A 19,477-nucleotide genomic window follows, 5' to 3' on the forward strand; every position below is an offset into this window, starting at 1 on the left:
TTTACCTGGTTCCTTTCTTTCCTGTGTCTCCACTGTACCTATCCTGCTCAATTTCTATTCCACTCCCTGCAATTTCTTCTCATTGTGAAGTCGTCTTGAAAAGCACCTGCCTGGTCACTTCTGAGACTTCACAAGGGTGGGGGTGGACTGCACTCCATCCTAATGCAGTGGGCAAAATCCTGCCCAGTTTCAGCTTCTCTTCTCAGCAAGATCTGCTCCCCTTTCGAGGAAGTCCCTGCTGTTTATTTTCTCAGGTTTGCCAAATGCTTTGTTGCATCCCTCTGGTTTCTTCCACAAATATGGTGACAACATATAGTTTGTATCTATTGGTGGTTTGTCTCCACCTGCTGTATTTTGGGGTTTGTGGAAATACCTTGTTTCATTTTTTTGGGAAATGTTCATTTGCATTTTTGGTTTTGTTATCTACTTGCTTTCTCTGTTTTTGTCTGGAGGTTTGGGAAGATCAAAAAACAAGGCACCAATATTAGTCCCAGCATCTTCACATATGTTATTATAATTTGATTATTACTACATCTTCTGTTGTGATTAACTTTAAAATGTAAAAAAATAAATATATTCCAATTAATAAAAATGGAGTTCTGAAGGCAGACCTTAAGCAAAGTCTTGGTGTGCAGGGAGCTAATTTGAAAGTAGTCCCGGGGAATAAGGGTGGAGGACAGGGATAGTAAAGGGGAGGAAGGAAAACCACTGCAGGGGTGTGCTGTGGAGATAGTTACATTACTGGCAAGTAACTGAGGCTGGGACCTTTCAAAGAACTTAAGGGAGTATGTATCAGAACCGTCTACATGAATAATATAAGAATAAAGTATTTATAATCTGCTCCATCCCCCATTGAGTATGGTCCGCCAGTATGACCCCCCCACTTCTGTGTTGTGCACGTGTAACGCACAGTGGATTCCCCACCCGGGCACCACGAGCTAGGCGCAGAGAAACCTGGGCAGAAGCAGTTGGTGCAGCAGCGGAAGGAGTAAAAGGTGGAAGCCTGAGGATATTGAAGTGAATCCTGTGCCAGAGTATGGTTACTAAGCTAACTGAAGTGATTAAAAATGTAAACCTCTTGGAAGTTGACCAGTATTTATGTGTTTATGTATGTGCCAGAAAATATTGTATGATTACAACTACTGAGCTGACAGAACCGTGACCTTCAGTAAATCAGACATATTTTAATTTGATTTTATCTGATAGCACCTAGGTACATTTGGTTTTTTTAGATAGTCCTTAAAATTCTCAGTGCTCAATATTATAGATGGTTTTTTTTATTTAGCAATGTCCTGTTTATTGTTTATCACTAACCAAGTCATTTTATGACAGGTATATAATGGGTCCAATATTATTTAGTCTATATAACCACACCTGATTTCAAAAAATTGTTGTACCCAAATACCTGTCTTTTCAAGGAGAAAATGTCCAGCATTACAAATTTCAAAAAATAGTCATGATAATATACTTGGCATGTTCACAAGTTCATCTTACAAAATAAGATCATATTTATTTTTAGGTTGAATTGTAATGACTGTCAAGCCCCCTTCTAGCCAGACTACAGGAAATCAGTCCTTTTCCTGGGCTTCTCAGCATAGGCCCCTGTTCCTTACACTGGTCCATAAGGCATTCTTCTTCCCCACTGGCTTCTTACAGGGAGAGTAGGTACAGCCTTCAAAGCCAGGGTCCTAAACCACCTCTCTCAGTAGCTCTGCTACAGACCTAGTTAGTCCTTAGTATTGTTTTGAGTTTTCTATAATGGGGAGCTGATGTGGGTGGTGAAACCAATGTAGCCAAGAGGTTGTTTGAAAGGTGGTATTGTCTGGAGCTGTTTATTCCGCAGTGGTTCTTTGGGGTTCACGCAGGAAGAGTGCTCCTTTGCCAGCTTAGATACAGCTGTCCCAAGCCAAATGCATTCAGGCCCCCAATGTCACAGCTTCTTGTTTACATACATGCAGCCCTGATCCCCCAAGCACACATCCTCTTTGTGCCTGGATGGGCAGCTCTTTTCCAGATCATGCTATGGAAGGGAAGAATTAAACTTTGGGGGTTAGCTAACCATCTAGTCATGGAAACCTTTCCCAGATATACGCCTACAAACTTCCTTTTAAACAGCCATCGACAATCACTGGCAAGGGGAATGGGAAAATCATGACTGGCTTAAGCTAAAGCAGATTTATCTTTCAGCTCCTTATTGGATCATCCTCTCTGAGCAATGAATATCTGAATACAACTGGGGTTTTTTGGAAGGGAGATGCCAACTGACAGTCACTATGACTGTCTTTTTCAAAATAGTTACACTCACCTGAACATGAATTGAGAATGGATGTCACTTCAGCTGCTGCTGCAAGACAAACTGATAAGAAGATAATTAGATAGAAAAAAAAAGTGGAATAATCCTTAAATAGTCACTGAGTATTTTTGCCTAGCTATCAACAAGGACCCTCTTCTGCCTGCAGATTCATTTTCATCAGGATATTTGGCTGAGCAGTTTCTCTAAACAGATTTTATTTGATTTAGCTGTAGTGTCTTGTCTAGATTGCCTCAAATGTGTATGAGATAACTGGTCAGACTTAAGACCATGGCACATAATCAAATTAACTGGTCCAAACAAGAACCAGAGCACATAGCCTCGTCTTAATAAGCACGATTCCAGACTGGATGTTCAGACAGATTTTGCTTAAAGGAAACAACAAACAAACCTATTATGAGCCAACGAATATCATATACAACTATTAAAGAATAAAATTATAAATAGTGGCTACATAAACTAATGCACTAGACTTTACATACATCTGAAAAGAGCTTAAATTATGCAGTAGTCTTTTTAAACTTTTAAACATACCGAATGGCAATTAATTTGGACAAATCTTTTGACTGCCCTGGGGCTTAAAATGAATAGGTTGGATTAGATCATTTCTGAGGTCTCTTTCAAGTCTGTAATTTTTCAGGCTTTAAATCTTAATTTTAAATAAATTATAGCCTATGGTTAAACCTGTGACATCTTATTACTCTTGGATTCCTCAGTGGCTAGCATGTACTGGATCTTTAGTATAGGTTTGATGAATAAGTGAATCTAGAGTCTTTTTCATAAGCTTTCATGGAAAGGAGGTTAGACCAAGTAGACATGCTAAATTTAAAGATTTTATTTTGATGAGTTCAATTGTACTTTTAAAATATTTCTATGTGATCAATAACCATTATACTTGCATATCTGAGTGACAATAAGTAGTCAGAGACCACAAATGTTCTTAGAGCTGATGCTTTTCAAAGTTGACCCAATTCATGAAATCGGTCAAGTAGTGAGTACCTGTGGTTATTTCCTTCGCATAACATGTTAAGTACTAGAGCTTCATTAATTTGATATTCATTTATTTTACACTTTTGGTGGTTTACATAGTAGCTGGTCTGAGTTTGCTCCCTACTCAAATCTTTAAGTGACTAATGCCATAATCAAGATTTCTGGTAAATGTTTATTGTATTAAAGAACAGTCTGCATTACTAATTATTCATTTTGTATTACACATTATTAATTATCCCAGAAATCTCATTTACATGTGAAAAATAATACGAACAAGTAGCTGAAGTATAGTGCAGCTCTGGGAGGGAGGGGGTTCCCTGGAAGGGATGGGGTTTCCCGCCCGGCGCTAGTTCCATACATGGATCCGGTGAGACCAAAGGAAGCGAGGGCGAGGGCTGCAGACGAAGGTGTTTATTCTCGCGGCCCGGCCTGTCTCCCTCCGCGCGCTCCGCCCCCATCGCTCGGCTCCGAGCCCCGCCTCCCCAGCCGCGCCGCGCGCTCTCTCTCTTCTCCCCCCACCCCCCGCCCCAGGCCCGGGAGGAACTCTGTGGGCGGGCCCCTGGTGACCGGCGGCCCCCCGCCCACTTACATACGGGAACTCAGGCGCGAGCAGCCTTTCCACCCTCGCCGGGGCTGGACCTTCCGTGAGAGACCGGCCGCTGTGCCGCCCGTAGACACCCCGCCCATGCGCGGACAGGCCCTTGTGTTAGGCACAGTGGGCACCGTCAAGGCCGGGAGGGAATTCTGGTCGAAAACTTCCTTTTCCTTACATCTAGGTAACTTTATTAGATTATTTTGAGTCACTTTTAAATATTTAAATTAATTCAAATGCATTTTCTTTGAGAATAATTTATAATGTAGTCTTTTACTAATTTCAACTGGTCCTTCTGTCTAAAGACTGATCCTTTTGAAAATTTTGACATTTTTTCTATGGCAAAAATCGCAGACGTCCGAGATAGGTTACTTTTTGGTTATAAGAAATCAAAATGTGCATAGAATAAAACGTCGTCATAAAATTTTACTTTCAAAGTGATGATTTTAATTTTATACCTAAAACAGTTTTAGGTATAAACAGTTTTAGAAACTGTTTTAGTTATAAAACCCCCGCCTCTTGTGAGCCAAGATAACTGGCATACAGAAAATCTGATTCTGAATTCATCAAAAAGAAGATTCTCATGTAAACTGGAGTAATGGGTAGGGGATTAGTGAGATGATAATAGGTACTGTACTGTGACATTTCTATAAAACTAATGATGAAATGCAAACTAATGTCTGTATTCACCAAATTTTTAATTAGTTCTAAAAATGAGGCAATGTATGTGCATATCAGATCAACACTTTATCCTTAAGATTGTTCTTTGAGTGGCAGACTTCCTACTCAAAGAGAATCTGACAGTCCCTAAAGGAAGGGGCCACCCACATTGCTCTTAAACAGGGAAAAACACTTTTTAGGCCAGCATCTTTCTAGTGAAGTCATTAAGAAAAAATATAGGAAAAAATGAACAGTAATACTTTTAAAAACAGAGAAATATGTTTTGAATTAGTTTTGCTACCCTCTGATCTTAATTTAAGATATATTCAGAAACATTAAATTCTTTTCCAGTTTATCCTAATGTTTTATTTACAGAGAGACTGACTAACTCAATGCACTAAGTTCTATAATATTGGATCCAGGTTACTATGGGAAATACATGTAGCAGGGCTTAGCAGCAAAAAATAACAGGTCATTATGTCTGTCTATGGTACTAAAAGTTGCTTCTTTAGATGTGACTAGGTCATTAATATTAACATTGGTTTTTTTATTCATCTCTGCTTTTCTGGGTGTCAGTTAATCTTGTAGGCTGCTTTTCTTTGCTCCTCTATGAAAGCATCTAAATGGGTTCAGTGTAGAAAATTATGTATTTCAGAAAAACTCTAAAACCCGAAACATTTTTTTTCTTAAATTAGAGGTATAGAAAATGTCATAGACTTAATACATAAGGGAAAGGTCAGGTAATTACATGTTTTCCAATACAGATAACATGTAGGCAGAGTGGCATTAAGACTCTCAAAGTGAAAATCATCTTAGAAAAACATATTTTTATGCAGAAAACAATTTTTAGAATATTATTTGATCCAATACTTTCAAATGTCCAAGTTGCCTCCTACTCATGGTTGTGTTGAACTCAGAAAAATAAAAGTAAGACCAACTCATTATGAAGTGTTTGTCTACCTCTTAGTTTTGCTGTATGCAACACATATTATTGCACTCACATGCATAGTTACAGGTCTTCAATAAAATATCAATATTAAAATCATATGCAGATGATAACCTACTTGTACCTTTTAATTTATAAACTGCTTATGTACTGCTTCTGAGGAAGAACATACTTCCTCATAAATTGGGAGGTTAGCCTTTGAGATGGATCAAAAGATGACAAGCTGTAGACCAGTTTGGGCCTCAGTGGTCCAGATGAGTGGGGATTTTAACTGTAGATTGGGGGGACTTGGTTCTGTTGTGAGTCTGCGGAGTGTCTTGAAATGTTTTTCAATGTTATGTGTTTGGCAAACCCAAAGTGTGTTTTGCTAAGCACTTTTCTCTTCATTTTAAGCCCACGTGTATTATAAAGGAAATTTGATCCGTATGTTTTTGATTCCTTTACACTTAACTCATCAAAATGTTTTGTAAGAGCTATTTGAATTCCAAGAAGCCTTTGAGTCTTTTTATAATTTTTAAAAGCTTTTTTCCCTCCTTAGAAACAGGAAGTTGTGTTTTTCTGAGTAAATGAACTAAAAAATCTAAAGGCTAGAGTTAGAAGACTTTAAAACTAAATTAACTGTTAATAATAATACAGAAGACACTACTATCATATTATGTTCTTGGTTTGTTCTAAGCATTTTTTTGGTGTTTTGACATTTAGTTCTTGCAACTACCATGTACGGTAGATATTCTTACTATCTCTGTTTTAAAAGAAAAGTGAAATTGTCTGCCCAAAGGTTACGCAACTCATAAAGGTGGAGCTGGGATTTGAAACCAGGCAGTCTGCTTTCTTGCATCTAAACTTTTAGCCACTATACCATACTGCCTATTCCCATAGTGTGTAAGTTACGGGCTTTGGGCATTACAATTAGTTATATATCAGTGTCCTACTAGATGCTGAGAAGATCATTTTCTTGCCCCCAGAGTTTACCTTATCATGGGCACAAATAGACAAAAAACTTAAATACTGCATGTTTCTCCAGTGTCATTTGTTCATTCAACACATACTGGTAGAGTATCTGCTAATGCCAGGCCCTCTTCCAGTCATCGGAGAGACAGCAGTCACAGACCTTGTGTCCTCATGGGTGGTGGGTGCTGTATTCCTGCCCTTAGAGCAGACCCCTGGGGGAAATGGGAGAACTGTCTGGGCTGTGGCAGATATTTCCAACAATAATAGAAAATGAAGAGGCAGCTAGGATGACTTGTAGCAACGCCCACCCAGTCTGTGTTCTTGGGAGAACGAGTTTCCAGGGGGAGCTGGGGAGCAGTTCTGGTGTGCAGCCCTGTTCTTCAGATGCCGTTGGGTATTTCCTTCCTAGCACAGCTCTTTTTTTCCTCCATGATGTCCAGAAGCTAGTATTCCTGTTTCTGTAAAATAAAGTTTTAACCCTTGAAAGTCATAGCTAAGTTGAAGAATGAAACACCTGAAAGACCTTTTGGAAATTTCATATTTGTTAATTATAAATTGGTATGTTTTACCAATTTGGCATCTGAATTATGAACAAAAGATTATAGCAAAAATTAAGGACATTTAACAGTTAACTCATTAGGTTGATATTTATTTGAAAGCTTTATGGATGTTCTTTATTATAAAACTAATAAAGCATACTAAGAGCAAACTGAAAATCAAATCAACTTTAAAGAAAGGAAAATCCAGCTAAAAACACAAGTCTAATCTGACATTTCTGTTGGCTCTAGATGTGTATTTTATTATTTTTAAATGGGTATATAACTGTCTTGCTTTTAGTTATGTACTTTTTCAATAACTTTTTCTCATTAAAAGAAAAGGAATACCAGGGTTTACCTTTTAACATGTAATATCACAATAGAATTTGGAACCTTGTATTTGGCTTTCCTTGAAATTTGAAGTTTACATTTTTGTAACAAGAAGGCCATTTAAGAAACTGCTGGAACCACTGGAATTACCATGACATGGCACCCAGTAGAGAGAAGTCACCAGGGAATATAGGCTGAAAACCCCAGGGGCAGATGTATGGTGTGGTGAGGAAAAGTCACCGGAATGGTGCCCTTTCCTCAGGGAATGTATCTTGGATTCCAAATCAAAATTCCTTCAAAATGAAATGGAACAATTTAGGAAGAATGGATACTACCATCTGCATAAAACCCGAAAAGTGCCAAGAGGTAATAAAAATTTGTCAAGCATATTACACAGGATTTTCTTCTGAGCCACAGAAAAAGACATAATGTTTTGTGAAAATTACTTTCTCATTCATATTGTAAGAATGAATGAACTCCTTAAAAGGTTTAACCTGTGACAATCTCTAAATTCTCATGTAATTAAGCTTTACAATTAAATATGCATAAATGCAAACTGAAAGTGTTAAAAATGGTAAATTCAAAGAAAAGGGAAAGCCTATAGTACTTTCATTTGTGTTAAAAAATAATATAGAAACATTCTAAATAAAAAGTGAATACATTAAAAAAGACTTATGTTTTTAATCTTTCTATTAAATGCCCCCCAATCAGCCAGAATGCCCTTATTTCTCATGATTTTCCAGGTTCTGCCAATAAGCCCTTCTTAGTTTTGAAAACTTATTCACATGTCAAGGGAATTAAGAAAGACAAACTTTCTTTAAAGAAAGATAGGAAATTCCTGAGCTAGGCATGTCTTCATCTTTGAATTACCTTTTTCAAATACTGATATTTTTCCACTTTTCAAAAGTTCACAGTGTGCCACTTTGCTGTTATGAAAGTCCTATATTAGAACCTTTTTTGCTAAAGAAATCTAATGAGGATTTTCTCTTTTACTAAAAAGGTGAAGTGAAAATAGCCTTCAGCACTCCTTTTCTTTCGTGAGCCCTGATAGAGGCTGTGCACACCCAGAGCGGGGAGAGTGGCGCCCCCAAGTTCCTTCCCGGGGAAGTACACTCTGTGTCTCAGCCTCAAGCCGCCATGTCTTTGAACCATGTCTGTGTGCACCTGTCTTCATCTCGATTTATTTTATGCAATTAGAAAGATGGGTCCTAAGGTATAGAAAAGCCTACAAGAGGTCATTTTTTAGATCTGGGAATACTAAAAAGTATTTCCATTTAAATTAACAGTCATTGTTTCTTTGCTTTATGCCATTTTGGCTTATGAAATGTTTCATGGGAAGGCTGTACATTCAGATAAGGGGGTTAACCTTTTTGCAGATTTATTACAGTTATTCATTTGTCTTATAAAAGTTTTCCCTTAAAATGCTTTGGAGTCCTGTGTCACATTTACCAGAACTATACTCATTACTTTCAATTTGTTCTCCAGTTCTGGAAGCTGAGAGAAAGCTGCTCTGGGTATATTAAGTGGGAAAATGGAGTCTAGAGAGAGACTAAGGAAGAATCTCAATTTCAGCTTCATGGTTATAAGATGTTCTCTCACTCTTGGTATATTTTTTCTTGTAATAACACAAACTAGAACAATGAATTCTTATGATTCTCAAGTGTACTTTATTGATCTTTATTCTTTCCCTGAGAAAAAGAAACAGGAAAAGCAGGTGGCTTCTAGTGCAGGTATTAAACATAAAGGATGCACTCACAAAACAAATTTCTTACTTCTAATCCTATGTTTCTGACAGTTTCCTCACCTTAAAAAAAGTCATAGTATTAGTTTATTTTTTATTTTTTATTTTATTTTATTTTATTATTATTTTTTTAGATAATTGTTTTTTATTGAAGGGTAGTTGACACACAGTATTACATTAGTTTCAGGTGTACAACACAGTGATTGAACATTTATATACATGATAATTCTAGGTACCAGCTATCACCATACCAAGTTGTTACAATATTTTGACTATATTCCTTATGCTATACATTACATCCCGGTTACTTATTTATTTTACAATTGGAAGTGTGTACTTTTTTTTTTTTTGTGAGGGCATCTCTCCTATTTATTGATCAAATGGTTGTTAACAACAATAAAATAAAATTCTGTATAGGGGACTCAATGCTCAATGTATAATCATTAATCCACCCCAAGCCTAATTTTCGTCAGTCTCCAATCTTCTGAAGCATAACGAACAAGTTCTTACATGGAGAACAAATTCTTACATAGTGAATAAGTTACATGGTGAACAGTACAAGGGCAGTCATCACAGAAACTTTCGGTTTTGATCATGCATTATGAACTATAAACAGTCAGTTCAAATATGAATATTCGTTTGATTTTTATACTTCATTTATATGTGGATACCACATTTCTCTCTTTAATATTATTATTTTTAATAAAATGCTGAAGTGGTAGGTAGATGCAAGATAAAGGTAGAAAACATAGTTTAGTGTTGTAAGAGATCAAATGTAGATGATCAGGTGTGTGTCTGTAGACTATGTGTTAATCGAAGCTAGACAAGGGCAATAAAACATCCACGGATGCAGCAGATTTCTCTCAGAACAGGGGGGGAGAGGTTCTAAGCCTCACCTCTGTTGATCCCCAATTTCTCACCTGATGGCCCCCCTGCGACTGTGCCTGTCTTAGGTTGTTCCTCCCTTGAGGAATCTTACCCGTCTCTGGCTAACCAATCATCTTCTGGGGCCATACAGGGAAATGTAAAGTTGGCAAGTGAGAGAGAAGCCTTATTGTTTGAAAAGGTTAGTTTTTTACTTCTTTGCATATTTATGCCCTGTGACTTCTATGCCCAGCATTTGTCTTGAGGTATCTTTACCACTTGGAAGAATTGTGATACACAGTAAATTCTATATGAGGCACGAATTCTATTTAGGGGTTGTAATTAGGAAGGAAGAAGAAAAGCTATAGGAGTAGCAGATGGAAGATAACATGGGAAGATTGATTATTTCTTTGACATATCTTCTTGTAGAGTAACTTCAGTATGTATAGGTTTTAAACTACTAATTAAATTGCGCACACACATTAACATAATAGGAATACAGTTACATAACCAAAGCATACCTATAATTACCAGCCATCTCTAGTGAAACCAAGAAAACCAGTTAGGCAACTTAGGCATTTGTGAAAACTTATCTGTGATATGGTGGATATTGTCCAACTGAATCTGAACACTCTGAGAGAAATCAGACAAATTAAAACAACCCATTCCTGGGGACTGTTCACATCCCATATGTTCTTTTAACAGTAAATAGTCTGTAGTTGTAAGATTTTGGAGCGCTACAATTTGCACTTCTCCTAATTCTTGGTTGCGTTCCAAGAGTGTAGATCCAGTCAAATTTGTTGTTTTACTGTATGCACAGGCCAGCTTAGATATCTCCTTCTTCATTCCCATGGCAAGTCCAGGAACCGGTGGGATGAGTGCATCTACACCTGTAGCAGCACGTGGATCTTTGTTGGGGTTTTTTGATGATCATCTTCTGGCATGAGTCTTCCAGAGAGTGCTGATGTTGGAAGTTCTTTTTCATATCGTATCTTAGTTCATTTTCTGGATAGCCAAATTAGGCTTTGATCCTCTGTATAAACACAAAAAAACCCTTTGCCTACACTTTTATATGCCCTTTATACCATTGTGTAGAACTCATTGGAGGTCACCACACAGGAACTGCTTTTTTTTTTGTTATCATTAATCTACACTTAAAAGATGAATCTTATGTTTACTAGGCTCTCCCCTATACCAGGTCCTCCCTATAAACCCCTCTACAGTCACTGTCCATCAGCATAGCAAAGTGTTGTACAATCACTACTTGTCTTCTCTGTGTTGTACAGCCCTCCCCTTTCTCCCTCCCCTCCATGCATGCTAATCTTAATATACCCCTTCTTCCCCACCTTTATCCCTCCCTACCCACCCATCCTCCCCACTCCCTTTCCCTTTGGTACCTTTTAGTCCATTCTTGAGTTCTGTGATTCTGCTGCTGTTTTGTTCCTTCAGTTTTTCCTTTGTTCTTATACTCCACAGATGAGTGAAATCATTTGGTATTTCTCCTTCTCCACTTGGCTTATTTCGCTGAGCATAATACCCTCTAGCTCCATCCATGTTGCTGCAAATGGTAGGATTTGCCCTTTTCTTATGGTTGAGTCGTATTCCATTGTGTATATGTACCACATCTTCTTTATCCATTCATCTACCGATGGACATTTACGTTGCTTCCAATTCTTGGCTATTGTAAATAGTGCTGCAATAAACTTAGGGGTGCATCTGTCTTTCTCAAACTTGATTGCTGCATTCTTAGGGTAAATTCCTAGGAGTGGAATTCCTGGGTCAAATGGTAGGTCTGTTTTGAGGCTTTTGATGAACCTCCATACTGCTTTCCACAATGGTTGAACTAATTTACATTCCCATCAGCAGTGTAGGAGGGTTCCCTTTTCTCCACAGCCGCCAACATTTGTTGTTGTTTGTGTTTTGGATGGCAGCCATCCTTACTGGTGTGAGGTGATAGCTCATTGTAGTTTTAATTTGCATTTCTCTGATAATTAGCGATGTGTAGCATCTTTTCATGTGTCCATTGGCCATCTGTATTTCTTTTTTATAGAACTGTCTGTTCAGTTCCTCTGCCCATTTTTTAATTGGGTTATTTGTTTTTTGTTTGTTGAGGCATGTGAGCTCTTTATATATTCTGGACGTCAAGCCTTTATCGGATCTGTCATTTTCAAATATATTCTCCCATACTGTAGGGTTCCTTTTTGTTCTATTGATGGTGTCTTTTGCTGTACAGAAGCTTTTCAGCTTAATATAGTCCCACTTGTTCATTTTTGCTGTTGTTTTCCTTGCCCGGGGAGATATGTTCAAGAAGAGGTCACTCATGTTTATGTCTAAGAGGTTTTTGCCTATGTTTTTTTCCAAGAGTTTAATGGTTTCATGACTTACATTCAGGTCTTTGATCCATTTTGAGTTTACTTTTGTATATGGGGTAAGATGATGGTCCAGTTTCATTCTCCTACATGTAGCTGTCCAGTTTTGCCAGCACCATCTGTTGAAGAGACTGTCATTTCGCCATTGTATGTCCATGGCTCCTTTATCAAATATTAATTGACCATATATGTCTGGGTTAATGTCTGGATTCTCTAGTCTGTTCCATTGGTCTGTGGCTCTGTTCTTGTGCCAGTACCAAATTGTCTTGATTACTATGGCTTTATAGTAGAGCTTGAAGTTGGGGAGTGAGATCCCCCCTACTTTATTCTTCTTTCTCAGGATTGCTTTGGCTATTTGGGGTCTTTGGTGTTTCCATATGAATTTTTGAATTATTTGTTCCAGTTCATTGAAGAATGTTGCTGGTAGTTTCATAGGGATTGCATCAAATCTGTATATTGCTTTGGGCAGGATGGCCATTTTGACGATATTAATTCTTCCTAGCCACGAGCATGGGATGAGTTTCCATTTGTTAGTGTCCCCTTTAATTTCTCTTAAGAGTGACTTGTAGTTTTCAGGCTATAGTTCTTTCACTTCTTTGGTTAGGTTTATTCCTAGGTATTTTATTTTTTTTGATGCAATTGTGAATGGAGTTGTTTTCCTGATTTCTTTTTCTGTTGGTTCATTGTTAGTGTATAGGAAAGCCACAGATTTCTGTGTGTTGATTTTGTATCCTGCAACTTTGCTGTATTCCGATATCAGTTCTAGTAGTTTTTGGGTGGAGTCTTTAGGGTTTTTTATGTATAGTATCATGTCATCTGCAAATAGTGACAGTTTAACTTCTTCTTTACCAATCTGGATTCCTTGTATTTCTTTGTTTTGTCTGATTGCCGTGGCTAGGACCTCCAGTACTATGTTAAATAACAGTGGGGAGAGTGGGCATCCCTGTCTAGTTCCCGATCTCAGAGGAAAAGCTTTCAGCTTCTCGCTGTTCAATATAATGTTGGCTGTGGGTTTATCATAGATGGCCTTTATTATGTTGAGGTACTTGCCCTCTATTCCCATTTTGCTGAGAGTTTTTTATCATGAATGGATGTTGAACTTTGTCAAATGCTTTTTCAGTATCTATGGAGATGATCATGTGGTTTTTGTCTTTCTTTTTGTTGATGTGGTGGATGATGTTGATGGACTTTTGAATGTTGTACCATCCTTCCATCCCTGGGATGAATCCTACTTGGTCATGGTGTACAATCCTTTTGATCTATTTTTGAATTCGGTTTGCTAATATTTTGTTGAGTAGTTTTGCATCTATGTTCATCAGGGATATTGGTCTGTAGTTTTCTTTTTTAATGGGGTCTTTGCCTAGTTTTGGTATTAGGGTGATGTTAGCTTCATAGAATGAGTTTGGGAGTATCCCCTCCTCTTCCATTTTTTGGAAAACTTTAAGGGGAATGGGTATTATGTCTTCCCTGTATGGCTGATAAAATTCTGAGGTGAATCCGTCTGGCCCGGGGGTTTTGTTCTTTGGTAGTTTTTTGATTACCGCTTCAATTGTGTTGCTGGTAATTGGTCTGTTTACATTTTCTGTTTCTTTCTGGGTCAGTCTTGCAAAGTTGTATTTTTCTAGGAAGTTGTCCATTTCTCCTAGGTTTCCAAGCTTGTTAGCATATAGGTTTTCATAGTACTCACTAATAATTCTTTGTATTTCTGTGGGGTCCGTCGTGATTTTTCCTTTCTCGTTTCTGATACTGTTGATTAGTGTTGACTCTCTTTTCCTCTTAATAAGTCTGGCTAGAGGCTTATCTATTTTGTTTATTTTCTCAAAGAACCAGCTCTTGGTTTCATTGATTTTTGCTATTGTTTTATTCTTTTCAATTTTATTTATTTCTTCTCTGATCTTTATTATGTCCCTCTTTCTGCTGACCTTAGGCCTCATTTGTTCTTCTTTTTCCAATTTTGATAATTGTGACATTAGACCATTTATTTGGGATTGTTCTTCCTTTTTTAAATATGCCTGGATTGCTATATACTTTCCTCTTAAGACTGCTTTTGCTGTGTCCCACAGTAGTTGGGGCTTAGTGTTGTTGTTGTCGTTTGTTTCCATATATTGCTGGATCTCCATTTTGATTTGGTCATTGATCCATTAATTATTTAGGAGTGTGTTGTTAAGCCTCCATGTGTTTGTGAGCCTTTTTGCTTTCTTTGTACAGTTTATTTCTAGTTTTATGCCTTTGTGGTCTGAAAAGTTGGTTGGTAGGATTTCAATCTTTTGGAATTTACTGATGCTCTTTTTGTGCCCTTGTATGTGGTCTATTCTGGAGAATGTTCCATGTGCACTTGAGAAGAATGTGTATCCTGTTGCTTTTGGATGTAGAGTTCTGTAGATGTCTATTAGGTCCATCTGTTCTAGTGTGTTGTTCAGTTCCTCTGTGTCCATACTTATTTTCTGTCTGGTGGATCTGTCCTTGGAGTGAGTGGTGTGTTGAAGTCTCCTAGAATGTATGCATTGCATTCTATTTCCTCCTTTAGTTCTGTTAGTATTTGTTTCAGGTATGTTGGTGCTCCTGTATTGGGTGCATATATATTTATCATGGTTATATCCTCTTGTTGTGCTGAGCCGTTTATTATTATGTAATGTCCTTCTTTGTCTTTTGTTACTTTCTTTATTTTGAAGTCTGTTTTGTCTGATACCAGAATTGCAACACCTGCTTTCTTCTCTCTGTTGTTTGCATGAAATATCTTTTTCCATCCCTTGACTTTAAGTCTGTGTATGTCTTTGGGTTTGAGGTGAGTCTCTTGTAAGCAGCATATGGATGGATCTTGCTTTTTTATCCATTCTATTACTCTGTTTCTTTTGATTGGTGCATTCAGTCCATTTACATTTAGGGTGATTATTGAGAGGTATGAACTTATTGCCATTGCAGGCTTTAAGTTTATGGTTATCAAAGGTTCAGGGTTAGCTTCTTTACTATCTTACTGTCTAACTTAACTCGCTTGTTGAGCTATTATAAATGCAGTCTGATGATTCTTTATTTCTCTCCCTTCTTATTTCTCCTCCTCCCTTCTTCATATGTTGGGTGTTCTGTTCTGTGCTCTTTTTAGGAGTGCTCCCATCTAGAGCAGTCCCTGTAGGATGCCCTGTAGAGGTGGTTTGTGGGAGGCAAATTCCCTCAACTTTTGCTTGTCTGGGAATTGTTTAATCCCTCCTTCATATTTAAATGATATTCATGCTGGATACAGTAGTCTTGGTTCGAGGCCTTTCTGTTTCATTGCATTAAGTATATCATGCCATTCTCTTCTGGCCTGTAGGGTTTCTGTTGAGAAGTCTGATGATAGCCTGATGGGTTTTCCTTTGTAGGTAACCTTTTTTTTCTCTCTGGCTGCCTTTAATACTTTGTCCTTGTCTTTGATCTTTGCCATTTTAATTATTATGTGTCTTGGTGTTGCCCTCCTTGGATCCCTTGTCATGGGAGTTCTGTGTACCTCTGTGGTCTGAGAGGCCATTTCTTCCCCTAGTTTGGGGAAGTTTTCAGCAATTATTTCTTCGAAGACACTCTCTATCCCTTTTTCTCTCTCTTCTTCTTCTGGTACCCCTATAATGCGGATATTGTTCCTTTTCAATTGGTCACTCAGCTCTCTAAGAATTCTTTCATTCCTGGAGATCCTTTTATCTCTCTCTGCATCAGCTTCTCTGCATTCCTGTTCTGTTTTCTAGTCCATTAATGGTCTCTTTCATCTCGTCCATTCTGTTTTGAAGTCCTTCCAGAGCTTGTTTTATTTCTGTATTCTCCTTCCTTAGTTCTTGCATATTTCTCTGCAAGTCCATCAGCATGGTTATGACTTTCGTTTTGAATTCTTTTTCAGGAAGACTGGTTAAATCTATCTCCCCAGGTTCCTTCTCAGGGGAAGATGTAGCAGATGCTGAAGCTGTCTGGGTTAGTCTTGTCTGGATCATATTTTTTTGCCTTTTCATGTTGACAGGTGCTATTGACTGTCAGCTGGTAGGGCCAAACTTTTCACTTGCTACTGGCCTTTCTTTACTGGGACAACTGTGACCCCTAGTGGCTTGTGTTGGGTAATTGCATGTAGACTGGGTCTTTGTGTCTTGCCCAGCTGATAGGGAGAAAGCTCCCTTTCTGAGGGCGGGGCTTGCCTTAGGCTGCTTCTCTGTTTTCACAGGGCCTGGAGGGGTAATGGACAGGGGGTGGGGGTTGTTTGGCTGTTTACCTCCATGAGGGGTCTCAGAGCTGTTGCGCAGGGGGTTAGTGTGCCTGGTTTTCCCTGTAATTTCCAGCCACTGGACTGTGACCTTTGTTGTTTCCATCCAGCTGTTATGTCCGTGTCCCTTTAAGACTTTCAAAAAGCACTCGCTTTTCTTTGTCACGGGGGCATCAGCTTTGGAACCCGCTCAGAGGTCTTGCTGCCCTATTTCCCTAGTTTCCAGCCCTCCATGCATGCACTGTGTCTGCGCTCTGGTGCGGGTGGCTGGGGCTGGGTGTGTAGCAGTCCTGGGCTCCCTCTCCCTCCCACCGGGAGCTGGGGGGAGGTGTGCTCGGGTCCCGCCAGTCCGGGGCTTGTATCTTACCCCTTTAACCAAGTGCTGGGCTTTCGCACGAGTGGATGTAGTCTGGCTGTTGTCCTGTGTCTTCTGGTCTCTCTTTTAGGATTAGTTGTATTTGTTGTATTTTCAAAAATATATATGATTTTGGGAGGAGATTCCCACTGTCCTACTCATGCCGCCATGCTGGCTCTGCCCCCCAGTATTAGTTTTTAACAGCTCAAAAACTTCAGTCTCTGCCTATTAAAACATACATATAGATTGCAATTCTGATAGGCTAAAATCGGTAACAATGTCACTGTTGCCATAATGGACTGAAGTTGAATCTCTGAAATCAGTAGTGGGAATTCAAGTTGACTTGATTGGCCAAAACAATGATCTGATGCTACAGCTCATTTATGCAGTTCAACTTCCAAACCCTCGGGTCTGATGTCTCATGTTAGAGTAATGACAATTGTGGGGCATCCCCTGCTTAGTCTCATCTTTATTTTAATATTGTTTTAATACTGTGATCCTACCTCTTCTCTGCTCATTAAAGGGAGGACAGAAAGAACTGGGTGGGTGTGTAACAACCTAGGGAGGGGCATTATTCCTGTAACTACCTTTCTATTTGGGTGGAGGAGCTGTATCACCAATGTACTAAATTGAAGATCTGTAGACCTCATTAGGTCTGAGTAGAGTTTTAGCTCATCCAAGTCCCATTCTAGAGGCAACTTAGGCCATCCTGAAATGTGGCTCACATATACAGTTTTACTTGAACAGAAAGAAAAAGATAAGAAAAGTGAAAAATACAGTTTACCTATTTCTTAATCTGAGAACAAATTGTCAAAGTTAATCTGAAAGGACAAACTCAAATGAAGCAAGATGACTTTTCTTCACCCATTTAAAAGTAGGAAGCTCAGGTTTTACAAACTTCTGTTACGGTTTAAAAAATTTTTTCTGTCTTTGATTTAAATTAATAGTCAGGAAAGCCTTTAGAGAGTTGAGGTGATGTCATTTTTATACCGCAAGTTTTTAATCAGAAATGATATTTTGGGGAGCCTGTCATTTTCCATGTAGAGAAGTATGTGCGTGTGTGTGTGTGTGTGTGTGTGTGTGTGTGTGTGTGTGTGTGTGTGTGTGTATTCAAGAAATATCCTAATACACACCCTGAACTGGACTGGTCATGTCTGGAGGATCTGGTCCTTTTTGCTCTGAGTCTAGAAGCTCAGGTGACTGGTCTAGTCAGTGAGTGAAAAGCAAGAAACTGGCTTAAGATTCCAGAGAATGTCTGGGAAGTCAGAAGGATGTCAAAGACCTTGATGATGTGCTTTTCTTATTCCCAGAGGAAATTGTTTCCCTCCGTGTATATTTCCTCTTCCTCCTCCTCCCTCTTCTTTCTGTTTTCTTCCCCCTCAAGGTCATTCCTCTCCTCTCGCTCCCCTCCCTCTCCTCCTCCTCCCATTTATTTATCTCCCACTTTTGAGTCATACTTCATAAGTCTGCTGGCCTTAGGAAGGATGAATACACTGCAAAACACAGAACAGCAAATGTGCGAGTGCGGGGACAGAAACGAAGGACTTCAGTGCAAAAATCAACTCAAATGAGCTCTTTCTCTCACCAGAGTAGAACAGTTTTTTAAATGGGAGGCAGATATTTAGTGGAACAAGAGGGGACTAGACACATGAGGAGAAAAAGGTCACAGTAACAATGACAGACCCAGTTAGGGGAGTGGGGGAAGAAGCCCTCTGGAACCTGAGTTCTGGTTCACTGAATCACAGGGTGGCTCTGACCTCTCTAGGCCACTTCTCTTCTCTCAGTAGGAATACAACACCTATAAGTCTTTCACTTTGGGACAAAAAGGGCAGGGATTTTCTTGACATGGAAATTGGATGGAACTAGCCAAGGAGGCTTTAGAAAGCCTATGAGAAAATCATCTCATGGTGATCCTGAAACTATTACTTCTTTTCCTATGGCTGTTTCTCTGGCTTGGGCCTGTTGCCTTTGATTCTTGCCTTTTGCAAGTTGTAACTGTTTAGTAGTAAAGGGGGAAGAGGATGAAAACGGAGCCCGGAGGAGCAGAGAGTGTGGGCCTTGGCATTTTCTTAGTGCTCTTAGTAAACCAGCGTGTGGCCCCCAGGGACACCTTCCTGCCTGGCTGCAGAGGCTGGAGGGGGACGGAAGCCTCCCAGGGTGAGGGGGGAGCTCGCTGGGGACAGGAGACGCTGCAGCTGGCACGCGTGCGGGGCTTGCGGCCCCTGCCCCTGGGGTGGAAGGGAAAGGGAGGGGAGAGCTGCTCGGCAGAGATGTTGCAAAGGCAGGGGAAGGGAAAGAAGAAAAAGGAGTGAACTTTAGTTGGCTGTTAGGATGTTGCTTACCTATTTCATACCAGGCTCTAGAGAAATGTTAAGTCATTTAATCATTACAACTTGACAAGAAAGGGAATTTTAATTCTCATTCCATAGATACCCGTATCTGGGAAATCTAGATTTCTAATAGGTTTTCAAGTGATTGGTTTTGGAGAAATTTAGTAATTAGAGCAAGAGAAAAGGTAAGATTCACACTCAGAATTCTCTGTTTTCAAGGCCAGTGGTCTAAGTATAGCCTATGAAAAAGCAGTTCATAAAAGGAAATTTCTTCCCAGTGAGGAGT

The 19,477-nt window shown here is 39.1% G+C and overlaps 1 protein-coding gene across 1 annotated transcript in view; it reads left to right on the plus strand.

The window, feature by feature from the left end:
• Nucleotides 1-871: 871 nt before the first annotated feature.
• Nucleotides 872-19,477, plus strand: part of LOC140845786 (uncharacterized) — a 55,445-nt gene continuing 36,839 nt past the window's right edge. Inside the window, exons 1-2 of the mRNA XM_073220833.1 lie at nt 872-1,017; nt 3,833-4,077. Coding sequence (XP_073076934.1) covers nt 872-1,017; nt 3,833-4,077 — 391 coding nt within the window. The remainder of the gene's footprint in view (nt 1,018-3,832; nt 4,078-19,477) is intronic.

The sequence above is a fragment of the Manis javanica genome, chromosome 13 (genome assembly GCF_040802235.1).
Source record: "Manis javanica isolate MJ-LG chromosome 13, MJ_LKY, whole genome shotgun sequence".
NCBI lineage: Eukaryota > Metazoa > Chordata > Mammalia > Pholidota > Manidae > Manis > Manis javanica.